The sequence below is a fragment of the Arabidopsis lyrata genome, assembly GCF_000004255.2.
Source record: "Arabidopsis lyrata subsp. lyrata unplaced genomic scaffold ARALYscaffold_4, whole genome shotgun sequence".
Classification (NCBI taxonomy): Eukaryota; Viridiplantae; Streptophyta; class Magnoliopsida; order Brassicales; family Brassicaceae; genus Arabidopsis; species Arabidopsis lyrata.
In genome coordinates this window covers 3774387-3801908 of record NW_003302552.1, presented here as the reverse complement: position 1 = coordinate 3801908, position 27522 = coordinate 3774387, and the positions used below count along the sequence as shown (strand labels likewise).

Below are 27522 nucleotides of genomic sequence, written 5' to 3'. Positions count from 1 at the left end.
TTACATGGTGACATACACAAACAAACACAATTTATGTAACCAATAGTATAACTAAAAAATTTGTGTTATTCGTTAGAGATGTGCTTTTCTACGTGATTACTGTTTTATGTTTTATGTCTACATGGAGAAAAAGTAATGTGACAAACAATTGGATTTATTGATTTTTCATTTGAAAAATATTATATGAGAGAATATCATTATTATAACTACGCCAACACTCCCACTGTGTGCGGTTTCTTGCATTAATAATTTGTTCATTTTATAACAATTTACAAGATTAAATTAATTTGATGAAGAAATCCTTCTGTTTTAATCATTTTTTTTTGTCAACAGCTTAAATAAAATAGATGCTCAAAAGAGCCATTCCTGGAGAATGTTGTTTACATAAGTGATATGATGCGGTTTGGTACAAATTTTTCGTGCCAAATTATCCGCTTTTACATTTGCGCTACGCGGAATTAAAGATAAAGAAAAATTAGAAAATTCTTCCTTGTCACTCTTCAAGTCTTCCATATACACTGAGAAGGCCGGCCATTCGGTTGGGGAAGACACCATCTTCACCAAATCTGAACAGTCTGTAAAGAAAGCTACATCTTGGTTGTCAGCACCAATCATACACTTCATCGCCCAGAGTAGAGCTTCGATTTCTGTATGTAGGGGGGATAGACTTCACCAGATGTTTGCAGCTCCCATGGTTGGCATCTCTCCATTTGCCGATATACAGTACCACCCTGTTCCTGAAAAAATATCAGTCCTTTTCCATGATCCATCCACGAAACACCGATGTCCGGAGTAACTGGAATCCAATGAAATCTCTCTCACGCGATTTCGAGTTACAGTATCTAAAGAACCTTGGTTGTCAATATGTAGCTCAGATTGAGCAACCTGCCAAGCTTGTGCCTCTTTCTCCGCTAAATGTAGAACCTCTAATGGGTCTTTATCCACATTATCAAAAATCTTCTCGTTTCTCGCTTTCCAAATATACCAAATTATCCATGGAAATGAAGATGAATCAATCTCTGATGGAATTCTCCAGAAAAGATGATCCAAGTTCGCGTAAATAGAAGCCGAGGGAAAAATCCCTGTAACCGAAGGGATTGGAGAAAGAGCCCAGATTTGTCTTGCAGGATGACATTCAAAAAGTGTGTGATTAATTGTTTCCTCTGCAGCGCCACATCTAACACATCCGGTGTCACAATTTATACCTCTCTTTCTCAGATTCTCTGTAACAGGTACGCAACCTGATAATATTTGCCACAAAAAATGTCGTAGCTTTGGTGAACACTTCACCTTCCATGCATAAGCTTTCAGAGATTTGATATCCGGGCCAAAAAATTTAAGGTTGGCATCAGAAGTCTCTATCCGTGCGGTATGGTAACCCGATTTAACCGTATAATTTCCTGACTTTGTGAAATGCCAACCAAGGGTATCCTCCTTAGTTGAGACACCCAAAGGCAAAGCACTAATCAGCGCGACATCCTCTGGATCAAAAAGCTCCGCCAAGAGATTCATATTCCAAAAGTTTGACCGGCTGTCGATAAGTTGATTAACTTTTAAAGATGGGTCAGTAATTGAACCATTACTTTTTGCTGGTCTCGGGAATTGAGCTGGTATCCATGAGTCCTCCCATACTGAGATGGACACCCCAGAACCAACTCTTTTAATAAGTCCTTTAAGAACCAGAGATCTAGCTGACATTATACTTCTCCAACCATAAGAAGGAGAGTACGATTTTATATTATCCAATGGATTGGATTTCCGGAAATACCGTCCTTTAAATACCCTTGCAAATAGTGACTCAGGAACCATAATCAAACGCCATAATTGTTTAGCAAGTAACGCTGAATTAAAATCATCCACGTTCCGAAATCCTACCCCACCTTCCGATTTACTACTACAAAGTTTATCCCAAGCCATCCAATGCATTCCCCTCGATTCACCGTTTGAGCTCCACCAAAATTTTGCGACCGCACTCGTAAGTTTAGAAGTTATTGATTTTGGTAGTCTGAAGCATGACATAACATATGTTGGTAATGCCGCAACTACCGATTTAATCATAACTTCTTTTCCGCCTTTCGATAAAAACTTAGCCGACCAACCATTTATCCTAACCTGAAGTCTATCTCGAACAAATGAGAAGATATTTGTCTTAGATCCACCAAGGCTTTCCGGTAGACCAAGATAAGATCCCATGCCACCAAGATTGTGGATACCCAAAACCGCTTTTATTTCTTCCGTAATAGACTCATCAACTTTGTAGCCAAATTGAAGAGATGATTTTGAAAAATTAATTTGTTGCCCTGAAACCGCTTCATATTGTTTTAGAATTCCCAAAATTACTCCGCATTGTTCTTTATTGGCTTTGCAAAAGAACAAACTATCATCAGCAAATAAGAGATGAGATACCGACGGGCTAGCTGTGGATACCTTGATACCTGTAATCAAGTTTTCACGTTCCGCTTTCTTAATATTCGCAATGAGTACCTCCGTACAAAGAATGAATAAGTAAGGAGATAAAGGATCTCCTTGTCTAAGTCCCCTCTATGGAATTATTAGCCCTTTTGGTTGTCCATTAAGTAAGACCCTATATTGGACTGTTGTGATACACCACATCATCCACGAAATCCATTTTTCGCAAAAAACCCATCTTCCTTAATAATTCTTCTATGAAACTCCATTCAACCCGATCATATGCTTTATTCATATCCGTCTTAATAGCCATAAATTTTCCTTTGCATGACTGGTTAGTTCTCAGACCATGAAACATCTCTTGTGCTATTAGTATATTATCCAAAATTAGTCGCCCTTCTACAAAAGCAGATTGGGTTTCCGAAATAAGATTTGGTAAGATCTTCTTAAGTCTTTGACATAGGATCTTTGATATAACTTTGTAACCAACATTGCAGAGACTAATAGGCCGTAATTCCGTCATCCGAGTCGGTCGCTCTGTTTTAGGAATAAGACATATATTAGTCGTATTTAACCGCTTGTCAAAAACTCCTTCTTATAAAAAAGAATTAACGAGAGTTAACAAATCCGATTTAATGGTAATCCATGCTTTCTGAAAAAACAAAGCTGTCATCCCATCTGGTCCGGGTGCCTTATCCGGATGCATCATAAATAAAGCCGCTCGGACCTCACATTCCGTCGCGGGAGCCGTTAAAAAATTATTAGTCGAATCCGTTATTATTGTCTGAACCTCTGCTAGAGACTCCTCAAAGGTTTGAGGATTAGTTGTAGTGAATAAATCCTTAAAATAGGAAACCGCTATGTTTTGAATATCTTTATCCTCTGCAGACCATATCCCATTTTCATCATGTAGACCAGTAATCCGATTCCTTGCACGTCTCTGTTTTGTAAGAGCATGAAAATATTTCGAATTATTATCCCCTAATTGCATCCAAAGGCCCCTACTTTTTTGATACCAATATAGCTCCTCATCTTTATAAGCCTCTTTCAGCTGCAATGTTAATTCTGTAATTTCCTCTCTTGTTCTCGTATCATCCCGTTGAGCTGCATTAAGTTCCGATTTCAAGTCCTCTATTGTTTTTCGTCCATAAGGAGATAAATCTTTCCGCCATTGTGAAATAGCCCTTCGACAGTTAGTCAATTTCTCCACAAAATTTCCATCTTCAACACTAGAGTCGAGATTCCACCCGCTTGAAATTGCCTCTAGTAATCCCTCTTTTCCGATCCATCTTTTATCAAATATAAAGCAGCGCTTACCACGTGGTATCTTATCAGCAATTGTAGCTACTACCGGGGAATGATCTGAAGCTACCATTTGTAAATATTCAACATAAGAATTGCAGAATAATTCATGCCAATCCTCGTTTGCTAACGCTCTATCCAACCGGCACCGAATAGGCTTTTTATCCCGCCATCCCCTCCAAGATAACCAATCTCCAAGATATGGAAATTCCATGAGGCCGCAATCATTTATCATTGAATTAAAAGGGATAAAGGAAGAAGAATGTCTCAATTTACCACCTCTTTTTTCATGATTTCCGGTCAATTCATTGAAATCTTCGATCAAAAACCAAGGATAATTTCGAGATATCCCAATCCGCGTTAACCGTTCCCAAACTTGGTCTCTATTTTTTGGTACCGGATCTCCGTAAACAAATGTGAGATAAATTGTTTTTCCTTTATAAATAGCCTCAATATCAATTAAACGATTGCTTTCGTAAATAATTGAAACATTAAAATCATTATTGTAATAAAGAGCTAAACCGCCACTACAACCGATAGGATCAACCGTTTTTAAATTCTTATAACCAAAATGACCAACAAATTTTTCTATAAATAAAGAGGATTGTTTTGTTTCCGAAAGAAACAAAAAATCTGGCCGATGTTGTTTCCACACATCCCGTAAATAACCAATTGTTGCCTTATTCCCTAAACCTTGACAATTCCAACTTAATATCTTCATATATTATCTTTGTTCTTCAATAGGGTGCGTTGATCCTTCCCTAAGATCCTCCCGTCTATTACAGATCTTTGGGTTAAATTCAAAACCGATTTGGATTTCAAATTTGTGTTTTTTTTCATTTGACCCAACACAGCTTTAAATACAAGAGCCTTGCATAAGCCATTTGCAAATTCCTTCTCGTATATTACCTCATTAAACCAAACCGAATTTAACTTATATGTAACAATCATATGCGATGTAATATTTAAAGTGGACCAAACTCCTTCGTTATTTAACAGAAATTTCATAACAAAACCAAACATATAACCGCTAAGATTCCTTTGGTTTGATAAATAATAAAACCATAAGTAAACCAAAAATTTTAAGAACAGAACATGTGACATAAACCGATGGAAAAAATAACTTTCCTTTATTACTTTGAGCTCACAGATTATATGAAACACATAAAGAATCTGATCATTTGATGTATTTTCTCTAATTTTCGAGTAAACAATTCATCCAATTATTTTATTTATTTATTTAATTATTTTAATGCTTATTTACGATTTCTTACCTTAAAAAAAATATGGCGTTTAAAAAAAAATAACGGCGAGTCGAGAGGAATGCACTGGATGGATTGGAATAAGCTATGTAATAGTAAATCAGAAGGAGGTGTAGGATTTCGGAATGTAGATGATTTTAATACGGCATTACTAGCAAAACAATTATGGCGTTTGATTACGGTTCCTGATTCACTTTTTGCAAGGGTTTTTAAAGGACGATATTTTCGAAAATCTAATCCATTGGATAATATAAAATCATACTATCCTTCTTATGGTTGGAGAAGTATATTGTCAGCTAGATCTCTGGTTATTAAAGGACTTATTAAAAGAGTGGGTTCTGGGGCATCCATCTCAGTTTGGGAGGATCCATGGATACCAGCTCAATTCCCGAGACCAGCAAAAAGCAATGGTTCATTTATTGACCCATCTTTAAAAGTTAATAGCCTTGTCGACAGCTGGTCAAATTTTTAGAACATGGATCTCTTAAGGGAGCTCTTTGATCCAGAAGATGTCGCGCTGATTAGTGCCTTGCCTTTGGGTGCGTCAACTAAAGAGGATACCCTTGGTTGGCATTACACTAAATCTTGAAAATATACAGTTAAATCTGGTTACCATACGGCTCGGATAGAGGATTTGGATGCCAGTTCAAAATCTTTTGGCCCGGATATAAAACCTTTAAAAGCATATGCTTGGAAGGTGCAGTGTCCACCTAAGGTACGACATTTTCTGTGGCAAATTTTATCAGGTTGTGTACCGGTTACAGAGAATTTGCGAAAGAGAGGTATAAATTGTGATACCGGATGTGTTAAATGTGGCGCCATAGAGGAAACAATTAACCATACACTTTTTGAATGCCATCCAGCGAGACAAATTTGGGCTCTTTCTCAAATTCCTTCTGTCCCGGGAATTTTCCCTACGGCTTCTATTTACGAGAACTTGGATCACTTATTTTGGAGAATACCTTCAGAGGTAGATTCATCTTCTTATCCATGGATAATCTGGTACATTTGGAAAGCAAGGAATGAAAAATTCTTTGACAATGTGGATAAAGATCCATTAGAGATCTTACGCTTTGCGGAGAAAGAGGCGCAATCGTGGCAGTTAGCTCAATTTGAGCTTCATACTGATAACCATTATTTTTTCGATAATGAAAATCAAAATCGAGTGAGGGAAACCTCACTGGATTCTAACTATTCAGGATATCGTTGTTTCATAGATGGATCATGGAAAGGAACCGATACTTTTTCAGGAACAGGATGGTATTGTACATCATCAAATGGAGAGATGCCAACCATGGGAGCTGCCAACATCCGTAGAAGTCTATCTCCTCTACATACAGAAGTCGAAGCCCTTCTTTGGGCGATGAAGTGTATGATTGGTGCTGACAACCAAGATGTAGCTTTCTTTACAGACTGTTCAGATTTGGTGAAGATGGTGTCTTCTCCTACCGAATGGCCGGCTTTTTCAGTGTACCTGGAGGACTTTCAGAGTGACAGGGAAGAATTTTCAAGTTTTTCTTTATCTTTAATTCCTCGTAGCGCAAATGTAAAAGTGGATAAATTGGCTCGACAAGTTCGTACTGAACCGCTTCACATCACTTATGTAAACAACATTCCGCAGGAATGGCTCTTTTGAGCGTTTAATTTAAGCTATTGACAAAAAAAAAAAAAAAAAAAAAATTTCAGTATCTTTAAAAGATTTTTAAATAGACAGAAAGTAATGTTGATTTAGTATCTCATATTTTCCTAAAAATAAACTGTCAAATCAAGTAATATTCATCCAAGTAATATTCATTATATATATACAGTAAAACCTCTATAAATTAATTATGTTAGGACCATAATATTTTATTAATTTATAGTGATATTAATTTATCTATAAATTAATAAATTAATATTTATTAATTTATAGCGTAAATTAATAAATATTGATTTATTTTGTAAATTAAGAAATATTAATTTATGTAAAAAATTTTGTTTTAATTGTTAAATTTTTTTAAAAAATATGAGGAAGACATTGTGATCTAAATAAAATTAATGTTTAGATGTTATAAATTTTATAGTTTTAGACCTAAACATTTAATATTTCGAAGAAAAAACAAATTTTCTTTCTTACAATGAATAACAAAGATTATAGAATTTATATATATAAACGATGTAGATTAATTAAAATTTATAAATAATGATATCTATAGTTGTATTTGAAAAACCTATATGACTATTAAGACAAAAATGATGCAGATTCAAAATGTGAAAACTTAGAGTAAATTTTGGGTAATTTTATGAAAACACACATATATATATATATATATATATATATTTACATGATTATTAATTTATAATATTATTGGGGCCATATTTTTATATTGGAATTTCAAAAAAATTATTATCTTATATCTTATCGAATTTAGTTAATTTTTACATTGGCGCGACTCTGGACCTGCAAAATTTATTAATTTATAGCTGTTATTAATTTATCAAGTATTAATTTATAGAGGTTCTACTGTATATATAATTGTTTAACGGATTCGAATCTAGATCTGGATATCCGAACCTCGAAATTAATAAAATATGTAATCCATTTGGAGATTTTACTATCTGGCCTGGATATCCAAATTTTCTAAAATGTGTTATGATCCTGGATAATAATTTCATTCTTTACTCGAGCATGGGTTAAAATACGCTTTATGCTTGTATCAGTTGTATGCATGCGACTATGCTTTATAATTCAATATCAAAATTTTCATACAATAATAGTTCAGATTTGAATTTGGTAAAGGTGCTTGTAAAAGTTACAAACCATTTGTTTAGAGGAATTTTCGAGTCCTAAACCAATTGTTTTTTAAACTACTCTTTTCAAATGATAGTACTTATATATCTGATTTATTTCTCTGATTACTTAGCCCAATCCACCATGGAGTGAATTCTTATTGTCTCCTCCAATTCTCCTTCAACCATTGAGCTTTCAACTGGCCACTCTTTGATTGTTTAACTTCGAGCCATCAATTAAATTTGATCTCAAACTTAGAAATAAAGCTGGAAATTTGGACACCTTAATGAAAACAACATAGGAAATGCCGTGAGAGGCAAAACAAATTGTGTTGTTTTTTAGATCATTAGATATATTTGATTTAATCATATTATGATAGTATTGAAACACATGTATTGTAACGTCCCGATCGTCCTTACCAGTGAGCATCAAAATTTTTTCTCGAGTTCATGGGTCTCACTCTTATCCGACGGTAGATCCGCTACGTCCGAAAAGTTTCAAAGACTTGTTTACCGACCCTACAAATCACCACATGATCTTTCCCTGTGTTTTGTCCATACTAACGCAGTTCCGACAACTATTTCTCGGAAGGTCACCCATCCTGAAATTTCTCCAGATTAAGCATGCTTAACTATGAAGTTCTCTTAGGACAGTTGACCGAAAATACAAGTGCACTTTGGTGACATAGGTGGTCAAATCAATTCTTTTAAACCTCTCTTCATGCACCACCATATTTATAAAATCGGGGTGTTAACAATTCACCCCCACTAACAGATCGCAACATCCTCGTTGTACACCAAGACCCTCACCCCGATGGTGTGAGCTCTCTTGACATCACACTCGCCTGGGTTCGGCTCTGATACCACTTGTAACGCTCCGACCGTCCCTACCAGTGAGCACCCACATCCTCTCTCGTGCCCATGGTGTTGGGGTCGGATCCCACACATCTTCGGTAGGATCCACTTGGATCTGTCCACGTCATTATTACATAATAATCCTCTTGGATTTTTAGATACTTTATTGGACTTAACCAGTTGGGAGTTCGATTCAGTGTACCAAAAGAGCTCGATCTTTACCAGTACGGAGTTCGCTCTTATTCAACATACAGTTCGCATAAAAGAAGGCCGAAGCGAGGAGAATATTGTTCGAGGTTCGCGGCAGCGTGAAGACGCAGGAGTTCGGAGTCAACAAGAAAGAGTTCGGAAGATCCACGCGAAGCCCAAGATAGTTCAAATTCAAGCCATTTCGGTCAAATTGTAACCTACATGATTAATGCGGATCAATGCGATTATGAGCAGTAAATGACCGCATTGATCATGTTTTCTCTATAAAAACAACCTCCAACGATTGACGGGCAGAATTGTTGCGTTGAATTGTTTCATCTCGAAATCCACCGATAAATGTCTCTCTTTTTATCAGATTTTAAAAGGAAACAAAAATTTTCGGTGGGATGATCAATGCCAAGCGGCTTTCGATCAACTCAAAACTTATTTGACAACACCGCCGGTTCTCTCAAAACCTGAATCGGATAAAAAACTTTACCTTTACATCTCGGTTTTTAATCATTCTGTAAGTGGAGTTTTAGTTCGAGAGGACCGAGGTGAGCAAAAGCCGATTTTCTACATAAGTAAATCTCTAACTAGTCCAGAAACGAGATATACCATGATGGAGAAATTAGCTTTAGCAGTGGTCGTATCCGCTAGGAAGCTCAGGCCTTATTTCCAATCTCATCTTATAGAAGTACTAACTTCCCATCCGCTTCGCTCAATTCTTCACGGGCCAAGTCAGTCCGGTAGGTTGGCGAAATGGGCTATCGAACTCAGTGAGTACGATAAAGAATACAAAAGCAGAACTAGCGCAAAAGCACAAGTTCTGGCTGATTTTCTAACCGAACTGCCACTAGATGATGGAATCCCTATTGAGACATGCTTATCTTTTATGTATTTTCGGACCCGAAGCTGAAATAGTTACAAGCGAGGTCCACGAAGGACTTTGTGGTAGTCATTCTTTGGGACGAGCAATGGCTTTCAAAATCAAACGGTTAGGATATTTCTGGCCAACTATGATTTCAGACTGCATCGATTACGCCAAACGGTGTAAAAAGTGTCAGATGCACGCTCCTCTTATTCACCAGCCATCTGAAATTCTATCACATATATCCGCTCCATACCCTTTCATGAGGTGGTCAATGGATATAGTCGGTCCGATGCATCGTTCAACACAAGGTGTCCAATACTTATTAGTTCTAACGGACTATTTTTCCAAATGGATTGAAGCTGAAGCTTATATAAGCATACAAGATTCCGTAGTAAAGACATTCTTGTGGAAACACATTATTTGTCGCTATGGAGTTCCTTACGAAATAGTAACGGACAATGGTCCTCAATTCATTTCAAATGATTTTGAAGATTTTTGTTCCGCTTGGGGAATAAAACTTAGCTACTCAACGTCGAGGTATCCTCAAGGAAATGGACAAGCGGAAGCCTCCAATAAAACTATTCTCAGCAATCTTTAAAAACGCTTGAGTGCTCGAAAAGGTGGATGGTATGACGAGCTGCAACCTGTGTTGTGGGCTTATCGAACAACCCCGAGGCGAGCAACGGGTGAAACTCCATTCTCATTAGTTTATGGGATGGAAGCCGTAGTCCCAGCCGAGCTGAATGTTCCAGGTTTGAGCCGAAGCGAAGCTCCACTTAACGAGGAATCGAATTCTAAGTTATTAGAAGATGTTCTCGATACAATCGATGAAAGGCGAGACCAATCCCTTATTCGACTTCAGAATTATCAACAGTTGACCGCTCGATACTATAACTCAAAGTTGAAAAACAGACCTTTAAATGTAGGAGACTTTGTTTTAAGGCGAGTGTTCGATAACACAAAAGAAGAAGGAGCTGGAAAACTCGGTATTAACTGGGAAGGCCCTTATCAAATCACTGAAAAAATCCGAAACGGTGTATACCGTTTACAAGACCTTGGTGGAAATCCCGTTCAAAGGCCTTGGAACATAATCAACTTGAAAAAGTTCTATTGCTAAAGCAAACACATTCGAACTACGATTTGGCTTGATCCTATTCTGGGTACGTAGGCAGCTCACTAAACACGAGTCCAGCTATAATATAAAAATAAAAATATTATTCCAGTCATGGAATCTTGTTTTTATAAATTTGATATTCGAGCATAAATATAAAGATACGTTGCGAACAATGTATAAATAAATATTTCTTGCTAAGCTAAGACCGGATCTAGAAGGGTCTTGAATTACGGAATAGCTCTGCTCCTTGACCTGCGAGGTCAATGATGCTAATAATACAACCTGGCATGTTTCCGTACTCCTGAAGTCCTAGTTCGATCCAATCGGAAGGATGGGTTTCGAGGCGATGAAGCTCGCGAGAAATATCGAGGCGACGCTTCTCTAGCACCATTATCCGTTTCCTAATCTTTTTCTTCTCATCCTCGAGCTCGTCATGCCGAGTGATAAGCTGAAGAAAATAAAACGCTACGTTGAGAAATAACAAAAAGAAGTTAAATCACTAGGATGGAAAATACCTTGGTGATAAACTCCTCGGCCTTAACATGATCTTGGGCTGACAATCTCTTGATTAATACGATCAGAACCTGAATGCTGGTTCCCTTCCAGTTCGCCAGTTCTTCCCGTTTTTGTAAGCTCGATGTCTGGTGCTCCCGGAAGATTGTCACTTATCAATCTGGATGAGTCAGAAGTTTTCTCTGAAGAATTTCCCTCTTCAGACATTCTTGTAGAATTGTTGTTGAAATTCAATGACAGACTACACCCACTATATACTCGAAAATTTATTCGATTGCATTTAAGAAGATTAATTGACGATTTCCCAAATATGAAATTACGACTTTCATTGAAAATGTAATCGAGTTAATTGCTAATTATATTCTCTAGATTAAACGCATTAAATGAGATTTGAATAAATCGGCAAATTTAAAGCAAAAGGAGGAATATAATTAATGTTGAAGGGTTTCAAGTCCAGTGACATTTTACAAACATAAAACGGAAAGTGTTCGATTAAAAGTCTTCGCCCGATAATGACTCCAGAGAGGTGGAAGATCCCGAACAGCTTTCTGAGGATAGTCCCTCGTCAGAAGATAAATCAAAAGGGTCGGGGAAGTCATCAACAATTTTCATCTCCGGTTCCTCTTTTGCTTCAGTTCTTAACATCGGAAGTCTCCGAAACTCTGAGGAACATGAAACAAAAGAGGAGCCATCGCTGGTCGCCAAGGATAAACGATGAAATTTATCCAGCATGCGGAGGAATCTTCGGAGGCAAGTAGGCATTATGGCCACAATGTCTAGACAATTCCTCTCCCATTCGTGCGGTTCAGATTCCAGGCAAAGGATCTCTCTTTCCATCCTCTTTATGCGCTCATCAAGAGCACGGCGCCTCTTTCCGATTCTTTGTCTCTTATCACATAAAGCTTTGTGTCTCCCGACAATCTGTTTGAACAAACACTTTGTCAAATGACCGAAAGAAAGGAAGTTATAGTTTTCTGAGAAGACTAAGAGTTAGAAAAGGAACCTTTTCCAGGAAGTCATAACATTTAACCCTTTTCTTCCCTGTTCGGAAATGAAAAAACGTTGGGTGAATAACTCCCTTTGGAGAGAATCCGTCTTCGGACTCAAACAGTGGGTTCCCACTTGAAGTTGTTATTCTTGAGCATGATCTGAAAGAAGACAGAGGCATTTTTCAAGTTTTTTCTTATAATGAACTATGGTGATCTTTCGGAATTCCTTTTGAAGGAGAAAGAGGTTCAGATTTCTAAAAATAATTATATATTGCTGGCCTGTTAGAGGAGGCTTCAGATCCAATTAAAACGCGGCCCAGCGATTCCGAAGCCATCATGGGCAACGATCAAAACCATTGCCTGGTCATATTTATGACAAAATTCTCATGAATTATAAATCTTATCCCTCGATATAAAAAAAAAAAACTTAAGCCGAGCTCCATCCTCGCCTTCGAGAGACCGAGGAAAATTACTTATTAAGATTTTTTCTTTAAAAAAGGCAAGTGAGCCTGATCAGCTCATCTCTCACAATTCATAAAACCTCTTTGGCGGGCTAGGACTTACAAACCTCGAATCATGTCCAAACGTTTTTGTTTAAAATAATCATCATATGCCAGAGCATGTACATGGTTGTGTTCAGTCACACTAATTGAACAAAATATTTCCGTCAAACGGAATAATCCTCATGGACTCAACAAAACAATTCTTTAAAAAAAAAAAAGAGCGTTCCTACACCTCTGGAGAACCCTCATGTGGCCGAGAACCTTCACCTACCTCGAATTGAGATGGGGAATCTCCAAATACCAAAGAAAATTGTTTCAGAACGAGAGTAGGACGGGAAGCCGAGGATAACTCGGATTCAACCATAGCGAGTTCGGCAGCAACTTCGCTCCTCTCGTTCTTGAAAGAAACTCTTCCAGCCTCTAGTTCCTTAATCAGGTCTAGATTGCTCTTCAGTTCGGCTCGATCTGTTAGAAGTTTAGTCCAGACCTCTTCGTCCTTGATGAACTTTGTAACAGATTGAATAAGTTGCCTACCGAATCCCCTCATCTCTTCTCGAGCATTTTGTTCGGCTTCAGCGATATTGCGAGCCCTGTTCCTAGTTAAAAGCTCGATCTCTTGATTTGCTTCTTCGAACAAAGCCGTATTCTCCTCTAGCTCAGCCTCCAAGAGAAGAGCATTAGACCTCGCAGAATCTCTTTCAGCATTCGCAATTCTGATGCGTTGCTCGTTAGCTGCTAGAGTTTTCTTCATATTTTCAAAAGATGACTCGAGTGCTTTTTCCCGCTCAAGTCGCTCAGATTGGTTGGCTAATCTAAGTTCATCAACCTCCTTCTTAGCCTTTGCGGTCTCTCTCTTCGCTTGATGAAGAAGGTTCTCATAATGGAAGATCATTCCATTAGTCTCCATAAACGCCTTCAGAGTAAAAAAAAAAAAAACATGTCGTTTAGACAAAAAGCTTTTACCTAAGGAAGGGAGGTTGTCATAATCTAAAAGATCCGAACATGGGATAGGTAACAAGCTCGATTGGCGAACATCTGACGGATTTCCAGCTTCCAAACCGAAAAAGGAGGAAGGGACGCCCCTTCCCTGGTTTGGAAACTTCGGAAGATGTCTCCAATCTCTTCTCCGCCTGCGAAGCAGAGGAGAATAGCAGATTAATAAAACAGATGCAATCTGTAGCAAGTTTTGCTAATGCTCGCTTTCTAAGTAAAAACTTACCTGAAATCGAAGTGGGTAAAGGATTTTGAGTCCTAACACTCAATCCTTGAGATAGGGGAGCCTCCGGTCTCGGCTCATCTATTTCCTCTGAAATTACTCTGTCTCCCGGAAGAGGGAGCTCGAAGTTTAAAGGTTCTGAAGAGGGAGAAACAGAACATAGAGGGCTAGAGACTCGTGGCGGAGAACTTAATCTCACGGTTTTAAGTCTCTCGTTTGATAGATTATCAGAATTTGGAGCCTTCCTCTTTGTACAAGGAGAGGAGGTTATTTCTCCCTCACGCCCTGGTTCGGAAGGGCAAATTGCGGTGGCAAGTGGAGGATCGTTAAGGATCTCGGCTCCATGAGTATCCACCATGGCTGACAGAGCTGCTTCTAATGAACCATCATCAACCAAGAGGGTCTTCTTGTGGAAGTTACCAACCCTGGAGATTGCAGCTATCCATTTCTTTCTCCTGATTTCGGATAGCTGATCCTTAAGAGCCTTGATTTCAGGCTCGAGACGTCTTTCTCCTCGGGAGGAGGATCGAGGGGGTGAGTCTGAGCGTCTTTAATGGCGAGCCCCGCTTTATGAATGCGTTGAAGGGTGAAGGAATTCCAATTTGTTTCACCCTCGGAAACGATTCGAAAGAAGGACAAGAAGTCAACGGTTGGGCGGGGGATCGTCTGGTTCCCTGAAACAAAGTATTGGGTTAATAATTCTATCTCTTTTACATAATACAGTGGAAAGTAATAAAGGTTGGATTTTTAACCAAGTTTAGCCGACCAATTGGCGAGAAAAAGACCGGAAAGACCTTGAACAGAATGGGGATTGACTCGAAAAAAGAACTAGTATTTCCTCCAAGGCCCATCATTCGAGGTCATTCCGTCGATCAGGTTACGGTCAAGGATAGGGTTTATAGAAAAAATACCCGCTGCTGCGGATTCACGGGCTCGAAATAGCCCTAAGAGTTCGCTGGTGGAGAGGGAAAACCCTACTTCTGCCGAAACAGTGAGGGTGCTCAGAACGTATCGAAGAAAGTTGGGAGCCATTTAGGGAAAGGTAATCCCTAGGTGGAGGAGGTATAAAAGAAGAACTTCCGGTATGGGAAAAAACAAACCACAACCTTTGAAATAGACTTCGTATGCACAACAGTAACCCTCTCGCATCACTTCCGGAGACTCGTTGGGTCTAGGAAGAGAGAATTCAATTTCCTGAGGGATGTTACAAAGGCGGCGAAGAGCGCCAAGGGAAGCAGAGATCGACTGAGACCTGAAATGCGGACCAAATTTGTCTCCCCTTTGGGTGAAGACTTCGTCCCCTCAGGGAACAGGGATTCCTTGACTGTCATCTTCGTTTTCCGAAACATAGACGGCTGGGGAAGACATCTCTTACTAAGAGGTTTCTCTTTTTCTGGTTTGGTAAAAGCTTTTAGAGGTAAATGTACGCTGCTGTAAAAGCCGTCGTTCCATTTAACCTTATTTAGCAGAAAACCGCCTTGAGAATATTGGGAAGTGGGACAGTTTTCCCCGTGGTATTAATATAAAATTAAGAAAGTAATGATGACGGTTGTCAGGGAAATCAAATCATCTGATTATCCGAGATCAGCGTAACAACTTAAAACATGGAGAAATTCCATAATGTTAAAGATCTCGAGTCATTAATTACTGTTTACTTAAGTCTTCCAAGCCGAGCATTCAGCTCGCAAGACTTGGGAGGCTAAATATTGGGGTCGGATCCCACACATCTTCGGTAGAATCCACTTGGATCTGTCCACGTCATTATTACATAATAATCCTCTTGGATTTCTAGATACTTTATTGGACTTAACCAGTTGGGAGTTCGATTCGGTGTACCAAAAGAGCTCGATCTTTACCAGTACGAAGTTCGCTCTTATTCAACATACAGTTCGCATAAAAGAAGGCCGAAGCCAGGAGAATATTGTTTGAGGTTCGCGGCAGCGTCAAGACGCAAGAGTTTGGAGTCAACAAGAAAGAGTTCGGAAGATCCACGCGAAGCCCAAGATAGTTCAAATTCAAGCCGTTTCGGTCAAATTGTAACCTACATGATTAATGCAGATCAATGCGATTATGAGCAGTAAATGACCGCATTGATCATGTTTTCTCTATAAAAACAACCTCAAACGCATGTATTTGAGGAAGAAGGAACCTTTTATCTCTTACTATCAAGCAATACAACATACTCTTTCTTTTACAATTTCGCAAGGCTTTTTACTATTTTATTCTTGCTAAACTCTTTCGCTTTATTTAGTTTCTTGGTTACTTTTCTTTTCAAATCCTTATTTTCATTTCTTGATTTTAGAGTTTTTCTCCACAAAAATACTTAAAGACAATCGAATGTGAATCCTACATCCATACATGGGCTCTATTCCTATCCGATGGTTGGTCCGCTATGTCCGAGAGGCTTCAAAGATTTGTTTACTAACCATACAAACAACCACATGATCTTTTCCTAGGTTTTGTTCTCACTCACATAGTTCCGAAAATCACTTTCCGGAAAGTCACCTATCCAGATTTTGTTCTAGCTCAAGAACGCTTAACTGTGGAGTTTTCTCAAGACAGTTGAACGAAAAGATAAGTGCACTTTGATGATATAGGTGCCCGTGGCCAAATCAATTCTTTTAAACCTTTCCGCATGCACCACCATATTCCTACAACCGGGATGTTACATGTATCATATGTGATATGATGAGCAGCTCTCACGAATAATGATTCTTTGATATATGCATCTCTCTCCGCAACACTTGATTCCACAGCAGACGATCATGTATGAATGGCATCCCATGATGGACATGCTCTTCTTACAACACACAAGACCACAAGGAATTATTCACGGTACTGGACTTCCGATAGCCTTTGTATGATTAATCTATTTACAAAAAAATGTATATCTTGACAATCGAACTCCATCCATAATGTACAAGCCTTTAAATCTTTAATAATTGAGCCTCCTTGTTATTATATATATATATATATATATATATATATATATGCAAATTTTGTGATTTTCAATTTCTGACAAATATATAATTTTAAACTTTTCATTAGGACAAAAGTGTCATTTTAAAACCAAAAAATAGTTATCAAAAATAAATTAAACATTAGGTATCTTTTTCAAAAATATTAATCTAAAGGAGGTAAACTTCCTAATTTCAATAGTAAAAAGGGAGATTTACTCAGATGTTATACATTTTATATGAAATTACCAGAAACATACAGATATTTTTTTATTACTATCATATTTCGGGTATATTTTTTATACCCAGCGTGCCCCTGTTAAACTTTACAGGAAAAAACGTAATTACAAAGAATGCCACTACCACGTCAGCAAAGCCGCGTCGCCACGTCAAAAATCGCTGACGTGTATTAATGAACTCAGCCGTCAAGCGATATAGCGGCAGTGACGGCTGAGTTACGGTATGTTGCGGCTGATTTAAGAAAAATGGTTGAGTTATGAGCAAACGGCTGACTTACGAGTATAACCCAGCCTGGAGTTACGGCTGACTTACTGAAATCTGTCTGAGTTATGATAAAATGACTGACTTTCGAGCATAACCCAACCTAAGTTACGGCTGAGTTTTCACCCGATGGTTGATTTGTTAAATTTTTGGCTGAGTTATTGCTTCGACACGGCTGACTTAACTTTCTCCGGCTGGCTGAGTTATCAAAGACGGCTTAGTTATGGGATGATGTTACGGTTGATTTATGTTCGAGTGTCATAAATCAGCCGTAATGAGCTGGATTAACGGAAAACTCGGCCTTATTACGGCTGACTTAGTAGCGAAAGATTAATTACTAGAATAGCATGCAATGACGGCCGACTTATTAAACGACACGGCTGAGTTATATATTTTTGGTTGAGTTACGACAGTAAACGGCTGAATTTGGCTGCCGTTTTTTCGTTTTTTAATTACTGTAATAGTATTCATGTTGCGACCGAGTTAAAGTTTTGTTTGATGGCTGGTTTAATTAAGCTGATTTACATTTTCGTTTGGTGGCTTACTTGCCACTTCATCAATTAAAAAATGACGTGGATGCAATATTCCATGTCATCATTCCATGTCATCATCATCAAAGGACAAAAAAATAGGGCCAAATTTTTTCAACTCGTCTTCTTCACCTGAGTTTTTCACATCACCGGAACTTCCAATTCCTCATCGTCTTCCTCATTCTTCTTCAATTTCTTTCATCCTTCTCCCGATATGGTTGATCCGGTTCCGGTAATTGGGTATAGAAACACAAATACGTATTTAACACCGATGAAAGAGGGTGTAGAGTTGTGCAGATAGATGCGGAAACAACGCACGAAAAACTTGTGAAGGTGGTGCTCGATGATAAAGTTAGACGAAATGTTGCGTCTCTTATTGTTTCGCGGCAAATTTACATGTCACGGCTGAGTTATATGCTTAAGGGAAGACGAAAAGTTCGGTCAATTTACATGTCACGGCTGAGTTATATGTTCCAGGGAAGACGAAAGGTTCGGTAAATTACTAAATTTACATGTCACGGCTGAGTTATATTCTCCAGGGAAGACGAAAGATGGGTGTAAATTATATGTTACGGCTGAGTTATATGCTTCAGGGAAGACGAAAGGTTCGGTAAATTACATGTCACGGTTGAGTTATCATTCAGGGAAGACGAAAGGTTGTGTAAATTATATGTTACGTCTGAGTTACATCACTTTACGGCTGATTTATAATACAGATCGGAAAGCAACATTTTTTTGGAGAAGACAATATGAAATTTATTGGTCAAATAACAACAATCAAATTAAGATTCGTAAAAATATGTTTGAGGGATACATAGGAGGAAGACTAAACCGTATGAATCAAAACATAGATAGAAGAAGAAATGTCTCCAAATAGATCGATTGAGAGGAAGATTAAACGAGAGACATGTAAAATCAAAGTAAAAGAGTAGCTATTCTTGATTTCAACTCAAACCTGTAACGAATCATGTAGAATTTCATAGATCTCTTTGATTTGGGTTTTGATTTTTGATGACTTTTTTCGTGAGCGAGGTTGCGAGTAGATCTGACGAAGCTTTTGATTTGGGACCCTATGGCAAGCGTTGTGGCTGTGAGGTCTAGGAAGATCCAGCCCAATCCTGCAATTTGAAGATCTCTGTCAATGTTGTACCCAAGTTAGTTGCAGATTATTAGATCTAAAAACTTTTATTGGATTTGGAAACAAAAAAAAGAGAAGAGGAGAAATAACGTGAGTTTGAGGAATGTGATATTGGTGATGTGGATTAATGACATGGATAATCAAAATTTTATTTATTATTTTTATTTAAAAACGAATTAAAAATTATTAATTAAAAAAAAACTAATGAAGGGTGTTAATTGTAATTACACAAATACTCAAAACATATGAGTAATTTTTAAAAGATATATGATATTCTAATAATAAACATACTTTTCTATAACATCTGAGTAAATTTTTCTAGTAAAAATCTGTAAAGATAGTTGTTAATTCGTTGAATATTTGTCCTTATAGTTGAACCACATGTAATGCGTTGAAAACATGTATTGTCATAATTCATAAACCATGTAAACTGAAAAATGTCCACTACATATGATAATAGACATACGACAAGAAGTTTCACGTTGCAGGTGAGAAAACCTAATAAACTATCTCTTATTAGTTATTACTCTAATTAAATCAAATTTGTCTCTAAGAGCTCGAATCTCGATGCAATTGTAGTTGGTACTGAATTATTTCCGTGACCACCATTATATGTTTTGATTATCTTGTTTATTTCTGATTTTTCAGTTTATAAGTTTGAGGTGTATTAGAAATTCTTGGTTATATATGCATGTGATCAGATCCACAAAAGATAATCGGTGCAAGCAAAAGATTATTGCTACCAATAATATTTCTTGGATAATTTTTTCAGTTTATAGAGTAATGATTTTAATTACCACTTGACTACAAAATCTTTGTTTTTTTAATTAGGAAACTAAAGTTTAGTAAAATAATTATTTTTTATAACTTCAAAATTCTGACCACTGATTTAATATGCAAACAAACTGTTAGACCGATTGGTTTAATTAATAAATGTTTTAAACTAATATTTCGAGGATTGAACTACTAGGGAAAACATGCATGTTTTTTAACGAGATACTCCTTTACGTGGCCAATTAGCTATTAGGTGGAAATTCTATGAGCACTCAAGATACATATGACATATTATAGTCTCTCATTTTTTTTTTTTGAACTTATACTCTAAAGATGAATAAAATTAACCCAAAATTATAACAAAAAAAAGAAAGACTAAAAAAAGCACAAGCACGATGTTTTATTTTTTCTCATCTAAGTTTCTTTTTAGTAAAATCATCCGTTTTTAGCTTAAATGGATTATTATTTTTTTGCTGTAAAAAAAAAGAAAAAGAAAAATAGTCTTATTTCATGTGTATTACTATTAACTAGGAACACAGTTGGTCGTAAATGCTAAGATTCATAGAGATCTGAATCTTTGGTCCAATCCCCTAAGAGTTCAAGAGTTAGAAAAATTATTCTATGTAATGATATAAAAGTTCAAGAGTTAGAAAACAAATAAACTAAAACAACACTCCACAAGATTGTTGAGTTAACCTTGAGAAAAGCTTAAGAGTTTATTAACTTGGGTTAGTTAACTTGAGTTATAAGTTAACAAATAAAAGGATATAGTGTGAGAGATTTGGAAGTTATCCAAAAAGTATTTCGGAGATATCTAAATACTAAACCTTGTTAGATTTAGATTAGGTCTTTAGGTTTCCTTTATAAGAGATGCTAAAGGTGTGGTAGTCCTTATGAGTTTTGAGAGAGAATTTGAAAAAGAGAAAAAGCTTTGTTTAGTTTTGAGTTAGTTTCTAAACATCGATAAAGAGAGTTATTCTTGTTGAATCTTTGTGTTCTTTCTTTGTTGAAGTTCTATATTTGGTATCAGAGCCACAACGTGATAAGAACTCACCATGGCTGAGATAAAAGAAGACGAGAAACAAACTGAAGAAGACGTGAAACCGACCTCAAAGGAAATCAGATCCTCAGCCATAAAGTGTCCGATGCTCACCTCTTCTAATTACACTATTTGGGCTATGCGGATGCGAATTGCTCTCAAGGTAAACAAGGTGTGGGACACCATAGATCCGGGAAACAAAAACGAAGAGAAGAACGACTTGGCAATTGGGTTGTTATTCCAATCCATACCAGAGGCCTTGATCTTACAAGTTGGAGACCTCGTCACTGTAAAAGAAACTTGGGATGCAATAAAAGGAAGACATGTTGGAGCCGAAAGAGTTAGAGAAGCTAGGTTACAAACTTTAATGGCGGAATTTGATAGAATCAAGATGAAAGAGACATATTCGATTGATTCTTTTGTAGGAAAACTGTCAGAACTTTCCTCCACTTCAACATCTCTTGGAGAAACCATTGAAGAACCGAAGCTTATAAAGAAATTTCTTAAAAGTTTGCCTCGGAAAAGATTTATTCATCGCAGCCCTTGAACAAGTACTGATCTAAACAACACTACCTTTGAAGATATTGTTGGAACAATCCCTTATTCGACTTCAGAATTATCAACAGTTGACCGCTCGATACTATAACTCAAAGTTGAAAAACAGACCTTTAAATGTAGGAGACTTTGTTTTAAGGCGAGTGTTCGATAACACAAAAGAAGAAGGAGCTGGAAAACTCGGTATTAACTGGGAAGGCCCTAATCAAATCACTGAAAAAATCCGAAACGGTGTATACCATTTACAAGACCTTGGTGGAAATCCCGTTCAAAGGCCTTGGAACATAATCAACTTGAAAAAGTTCTATTGCTAAAGCAAACACATTCGAACTACGATTTGGCTTGATCCTATTCTGGGTACGTAGGCAGCTCGCTAAACACGAGTCCAGCTATAATATAAAAATAAAAATATTATTCCAGTCATGGAATCTTGTTTTTATGAATTTGATATTCGAGCATAAATATAAAAATACGTTGCGAACAATGTATAAATAAATATTTCTTGCTAAGCTAAGACCGGATCTAGAAGGGTCTTGAATTACGGAATAGCTCTACTCCTTGACCTGCGAGGTCAATGATGCTAATAATACAACCTGGCATGTTTCCGTACTCCTGAAGTCCTAGTTCGATCCAATCGGAAGGATGGGTTTCGAGGCGATGAAGCTCGCGAGAAATATCGAGGCGACGCTTCTCTAGCTCCATTATCCGTTTCCTAATCTTTTTCTTCTCATCCTCGAGCTCGTCATGCCGAGTGATAAGCTAAAGAAAATAAAACGCTACGTTGAGAAATAACAAAAAGAAGTTAAATCACTAGGATGGAAAATACCTTGGTGATAAACTCCTCGGCCTTAACATGATCTTGGGCTGACAATCTCTTGATTAATACGATCAGAACCTGAATGCTGGTTCCCTTCCTCAATATTCGTGACCCTTCCGGTTCGCCAGTTCTTCCCGTTTTTGTAAGCTCGATGTCTGGTGCTCCCGGAAGATCGTCACTTATCAATCTGGATGAGTCAGAAGTTTTCTCTGAAGAATTTCCCTCTTCAGACATTCTTGTAGAATTGTTGTTGAAATTCAATGACAGACTACACCCACTATATACTCGAAAATTTATTCGATTGCATTTAAGAAGATTAATTGACGATTTCCCAAATATGAAATTACGACTTTCATTGAAAATGTAATCGAGTTAATTGCTAATTATATTCTCTAGATTAAACGCATTAAATGAGATTTGAATAAATCGGCAAATTTAAAGCAAAAGGAGGAATATAATTAATGTTGAAGGGTTTCAAGTCCAGTGACATTTTACAAACATAAAACGGAAAGTGTTCGATTAAAAGTCTTCGCCCGATAATGACTCCAGAGAGGTGGAAGATCCCGAACAGCTTTCTGAGGATAGTCCCTCGTCAGAAGATAAATCAAAAGGGTCGGGGAAGTCATCAACAATTTTCATCTCCGGTTCCTCTTTTGCTTCAGTTCTTAACATCGGAAGTCTCCGAAACTCTGAGGAACATGAAACAAAAGAGGAGCCATCGCTGGTCGCCAAGGATAAACGATGAAATTTATCCAGCATGCGGAGGAATCTTCGGAGGCAAGTAGGCATTATGGCCACAATGTCTAGACAATTCCTCTCCCATTCGTGCGGTTCAGATTCCAGGCAAAGGATCTCTCTTTCCATCCTCTTTATGCGCTCATCAAGAGCACGGCGCCTCTTTCCGATTCTTTGTCTCTTATCACATAAATCTTTGTGTCTCCCGACAATCTGTTTGAACAAACATTTTGTCAAATAACCGAAAGAAAGGAAGTTATAGTTTTCTGAGAAGACTAAGAGTTAGAAAAGGAACCTTTTCCAGGAAGTCATAACATTTAACCCTTTTCTTCCCTGTTCGGAAATGAAAAAACGTTGGGTGAATAACTCCCTTTGGAGAGAATCCGTCTTCGGACTCAAACAGTGGGTTCCCACTTGAAGTTGTTATTCTTGAGCATGATCTGAAAGAAGACAGAGGCATTTTTCAAGTTTTTTCTTATAATGAACTATGGTGATCTTTTGGAATTCCTTTTGAAGGAGAAAGAGGTTCAGATTTCTAAAAATAATTATATATTGCTGGCCTGTTAGAGGAGGCTTCAGATCCAATTAAAACGCGGCCCAGCGATTCCGAAGCCATCATGGGCAACGATCAAAACCATTGCCTGGTCATATTTATGACAAAATTCTCATGAATTATAAATCTTATCCCTCGATATAAAAAAAAAAAAACTTAAGCCGAGCTCCATCCTCGCCTTCGAGAGACCGAGGAAAAATACTTATTAAGATTTTTTCTTTAAAACAGGCAAGTGAGCCTGATCAGCTCATCTCTCACAATTCATAAAACCTCTTTGGCGGGCTAGGACTTACAAACCTAGAATCATGTCCAAACGTTTTTGTTTAAAATAATCATCATATGCCAGAGCATGTACATGGTTGTGTTCAGTCACACTAATTGAACAAAATATTTCCGTCAAACGGAATAATCCTCATGGACTCAACAAAACAATTCTTTAAAAAAAAAAAGAGCGTTCCTACACCTCTGGAGAACCCTCATGTGGCCGAGAACCTTCACCTACCTCGAATTGAGATGGGGAATCTCCAAATACCAAAGAAAATTGTTTCAGAACGAGAGTAGGACGGGAAGCCGAGGATAACTCGGATTCAACCATAGCGAGTTCGGCAGCAACTTCGCTCCTCTCGTTCTTGAAAGAAACTCTTCCAGCCTCTAGTTCCTTAATCAGGTCTAGATTTCTCTTCAGTTCGGCTCGATCTGTTAGAAGTTTAGTCCAGACCACTTCGTCCTTGATGAACTTCGTAACAGATTGAATAAGTTGCCTACCGAATCCCCTCATCTCTTCTCGAGCATTTTGTTCGGCTTCAACGATATTGCGAGCCCTGTTCCTAGTTAAAAGCTCGATCTCTTGATTTGCTTCTTCGAACAAAGCCGTATTCTCCTCTAGCTCAGCCTCCAAGCGAAGAGCATTAGACCTCGCAGAATCTCTTTCAGCATTCGCAATTCTGATGCGTTGCTCGTTAGCTGCTAGAGTTTTCTTCATATTTTCAAAAGATGACTCGAGTGTTTTTTCCCGCTCAAGTCGCTCAGATTGGTTGGCTAATCTAAGTTCATCAACCTCCTTCTTAGCCTTTGCAGTCTCTCTCTTCGCTTGATGAAGAAGGTTCTCATAATGGAAGATCATTCCATTAGTCTCCATAAACGCCTTCAGAGTAAAAAACAAAAAAAAACGTGTCGTTTAGACAAAAAGCTTTTACCTAAGGAAGGGAGGTTGTTATAATCTAAAAGATCCAAACATGGGATAGGTAGCAAGCTCGATTGGCGAACATCTGACGGATTTCCGGCCTCCAAACCGAAAAAGGAGGAAGGGACGCCCCTTCCCTGGTTTGGAAACTTCGGAAGATGTCTCCAATCTCTTCTCCGCCTGCGAAGCAGAGGAGAATAGCAGATTAATAAAATAGATGCAATCTGTAGCAAGTTTTGCTAATGCTCGCTTTCTAAGTAAAAACTTACCTGAAATCGAAGTGGGTAAAGGATTTTGAGTCCTAACACTCAGTCCTTGAGATAGGGGAGCCTCCGGTCTCGGCTCATCTATTTCCTCTGAAATTACTCTGTCTCCCGGAAGAGGGAGCTCGGAGTTTAAAGGTTCTGAAGAGGGAGAAACAGAACGTAGAGGGCTAGAGGAGGTTATTTCTCCCTCACGCCCTGGTTCGGAAGGGCAAATTACGGTGGCAACTGGAGGATCGTTAAGGATCTCGGCTCCATGAGTATCCACCGCGGCTGACAGGGCTGCTTCTAATGAACCATCATCAACCAAGAGGGTCTTTTTGTGGAAGTTACCAACCCTGGAGATTGCAGCTATCCATTTCTTTCTCCTGATTTCGGATAGCTGATCCTTAAGAGCCTTGATTTCAGGCTCGAGACGTCTTTCTCCTCGGGAGGAGGATCGAGGGGGTGAGTCTGAGCGTCTTTAATGGCGAGCCCCGCTTTATGAATGCGTTGAAGGTGAAGGAATTCCAATTTGTTTCACCCTCGGAAACGATTCGAAAGAAGGACAAGAAGTCAACGGTTGGGCGGGGGATCGTCTGGTTCTCTGAAACAAAGTATTGGGTTAATAATTCTATCTCTTTTACATAATACAGTGGAAAGTAATAAAGGTTGGATTTTTAACCAAGTTTAGCCGACCAATTGGCGAGAAAAAGACCGGAAAGACCTTGAACGGAATGGGGATTGACTCGGAAAAAGAACTAGTATTTCCTCCAAGGCCCATCATTCGAGGGCATTCCGTCGATCAGATTACAGTCAAGGATAGGGTTTATAGAAAAAATACCCGCTGCTGCGGATTCACGGGCTCGAAATAGCCCTAAGAGTTCGCTGGTGGAGAGGGAAAACCCTACTTCTGCCGAAACAGTGAGGGTGCTCAGAACGTATCGAAGAAAGTTGGGAGCCATTTAGGGAAAGGTAATCCCTAGGTGGAGGAGGTATAAAAGAAGAACTTCCGGTATGGGAAAAAACAAACCACAACCTTTGAAATAGACTTCGTATGCACAACAGTAACCCTCTCGCATCACTTCCGGAGACTCGTTGGGTCTAGGAAGAGAGAATTCAATTTCCTGAGGGATGTTACAAAGGCGGCGAAGAGCGCCAAGGGAACCAGAGATCGACTGAGACCTGAAATGCGGACCAAATTTGTCTCCCCTTTGGGTGAAGACTTCGTCCCCTCAGGGAACAGGGATTCCTTGACTGTCATCTTCGTTTTCCGAAACATAGACGGCTGGGGAAGACATCTCTTACTAAGAGGTTTCTCTTTTTCTGGTTTGGTAAAAGCTTTTAGAGGTAAATGTACGCTGCTATAAAAGCCGTCGTTCCATTTAACCTTATTTAGCAGAAAACCGCCTTGAGAATATTGGGAAGTGGGACAGTTTTCCCCGTGGTATTAATATAAAATTAAGAAATTAATGATGATGGTTGTCTGGGAAATCAAATCATCTGATTATCCGAGATCAGCGTAACAGCGTAAAACATGGAGAAATTCCATAATGTTAAAGATCTCGAGTCATTAATTACTGTTTACTTAAGTCTTCCAAGCCGAGCATTCAGCTCGCAAGACTTGGGAGGCTAAATATTGGGGTCGGATCCAACACATCTTCGGTAGAATCCACTTGGATCTGTCCACGTCATTATTACATAATAATCCTCTTGGATTTCTAGATACTTTATTGGACTTAACCAGTTGGGAGTTCGATTCGGTGTACCAAAAGAGCTCGATCTTTACCAGTACGGAGTTCGCTCTTATTCAACAAACAGTTCGCATAAAAGAAGGCCGAAGCGAGGAGAATATTGTTTGAGGTTCGCGGCAGCGTCAAGACGCAGGAGTTTGGAGTCAACAAGAAAGAGTTCGGAAGATCCACGCGAAGCCCAAGATAGTTCAAATTCAAGCCGTTTCGGTCAAATTTTAACCTACATGATTAATGCAGATCAATGCGATTATGAGCAGTAAATGACCGCATTGATCATGTTTTCTCTATAAAAACAACCTCAAACGCATGTATTTGAGGAAGAACGAACCTTTTATCTCTTACTATCAAGCAATACAACATACTCTTTCTTTTACAATTTCGCAAGGCTTTTTACTATTTTATTCTTGCTAAACTCTTTCGCTTTATTTAGTTTCTTGGTTACTTTCCTTTTCAAATCCTTATTTTCATTTCTTGATTTTAGAGTTTTTCTCCACAAAAATACTTAAAGACAATCGAGTGTGAATCCTACATCCACACATGGGCTCTATTCCTATCCGATGGTTGGTCCGCTATGTCCGAGAGGCTTCAAAGATTTGTTTACTAACCATACAAACAACCACATGATCTTTTCCTAGGTTTTGTTCTCACTCACATAGTTCCGAAAATCACTTTCCGGAAAGTCACCTATCCAGAAATTGTTCTAGCTCAAGAACGCTTAACTGTGGAGTTTTCTCAAGACAGTTGAACGA

The 27522-nt window shown here is 38.3% G+C and overlaps 2 protein-coding genes across 2 annotated transcripts; both read right to left on the bottom strand.

Moving 5' to 3' along the window:
• Positions 1-13005: 13005 nt before the first annotated feature.
• Positions 13006-14353, bottom strand: LOC110229067. Its single transcript, XM_021027879.1, has 3 exons — positions 13999-14353; positions 13782-13909; positions 13006-13692 (listed from the first exon to the last, which is right to left on the bottom strand). The coding sequence occupies exons 1-3, from the start codon at positions 14351-14353 to the stop codon at positions 13006-13008; spliced, it is 1170 nt and encodes a 389-aa protein (XP_020883538.1).
• A 9698-nt stretch (positions 14354-24051) lies between these two features.
• On the bottom strand, positions 24052-25984 carry LOC110229065. The gene is made up of 4 exons (XM_021027877.1): positions 25864-25984; positions 25047-25493; positions 24830-24957; positions 24052-24738 (listed from the first exon to the last, which is right to left on the bottom strand). Exons 1-4 carry the CDS (start codon positions 25982-25984, stop codon positions 24052-24054), a joined length of 1383 nt encoding a protein of 460 aa, XP_020883536.1.
• Between the last annotated feature and the right edge of the window lie 1538 nt (positions 25985-27522).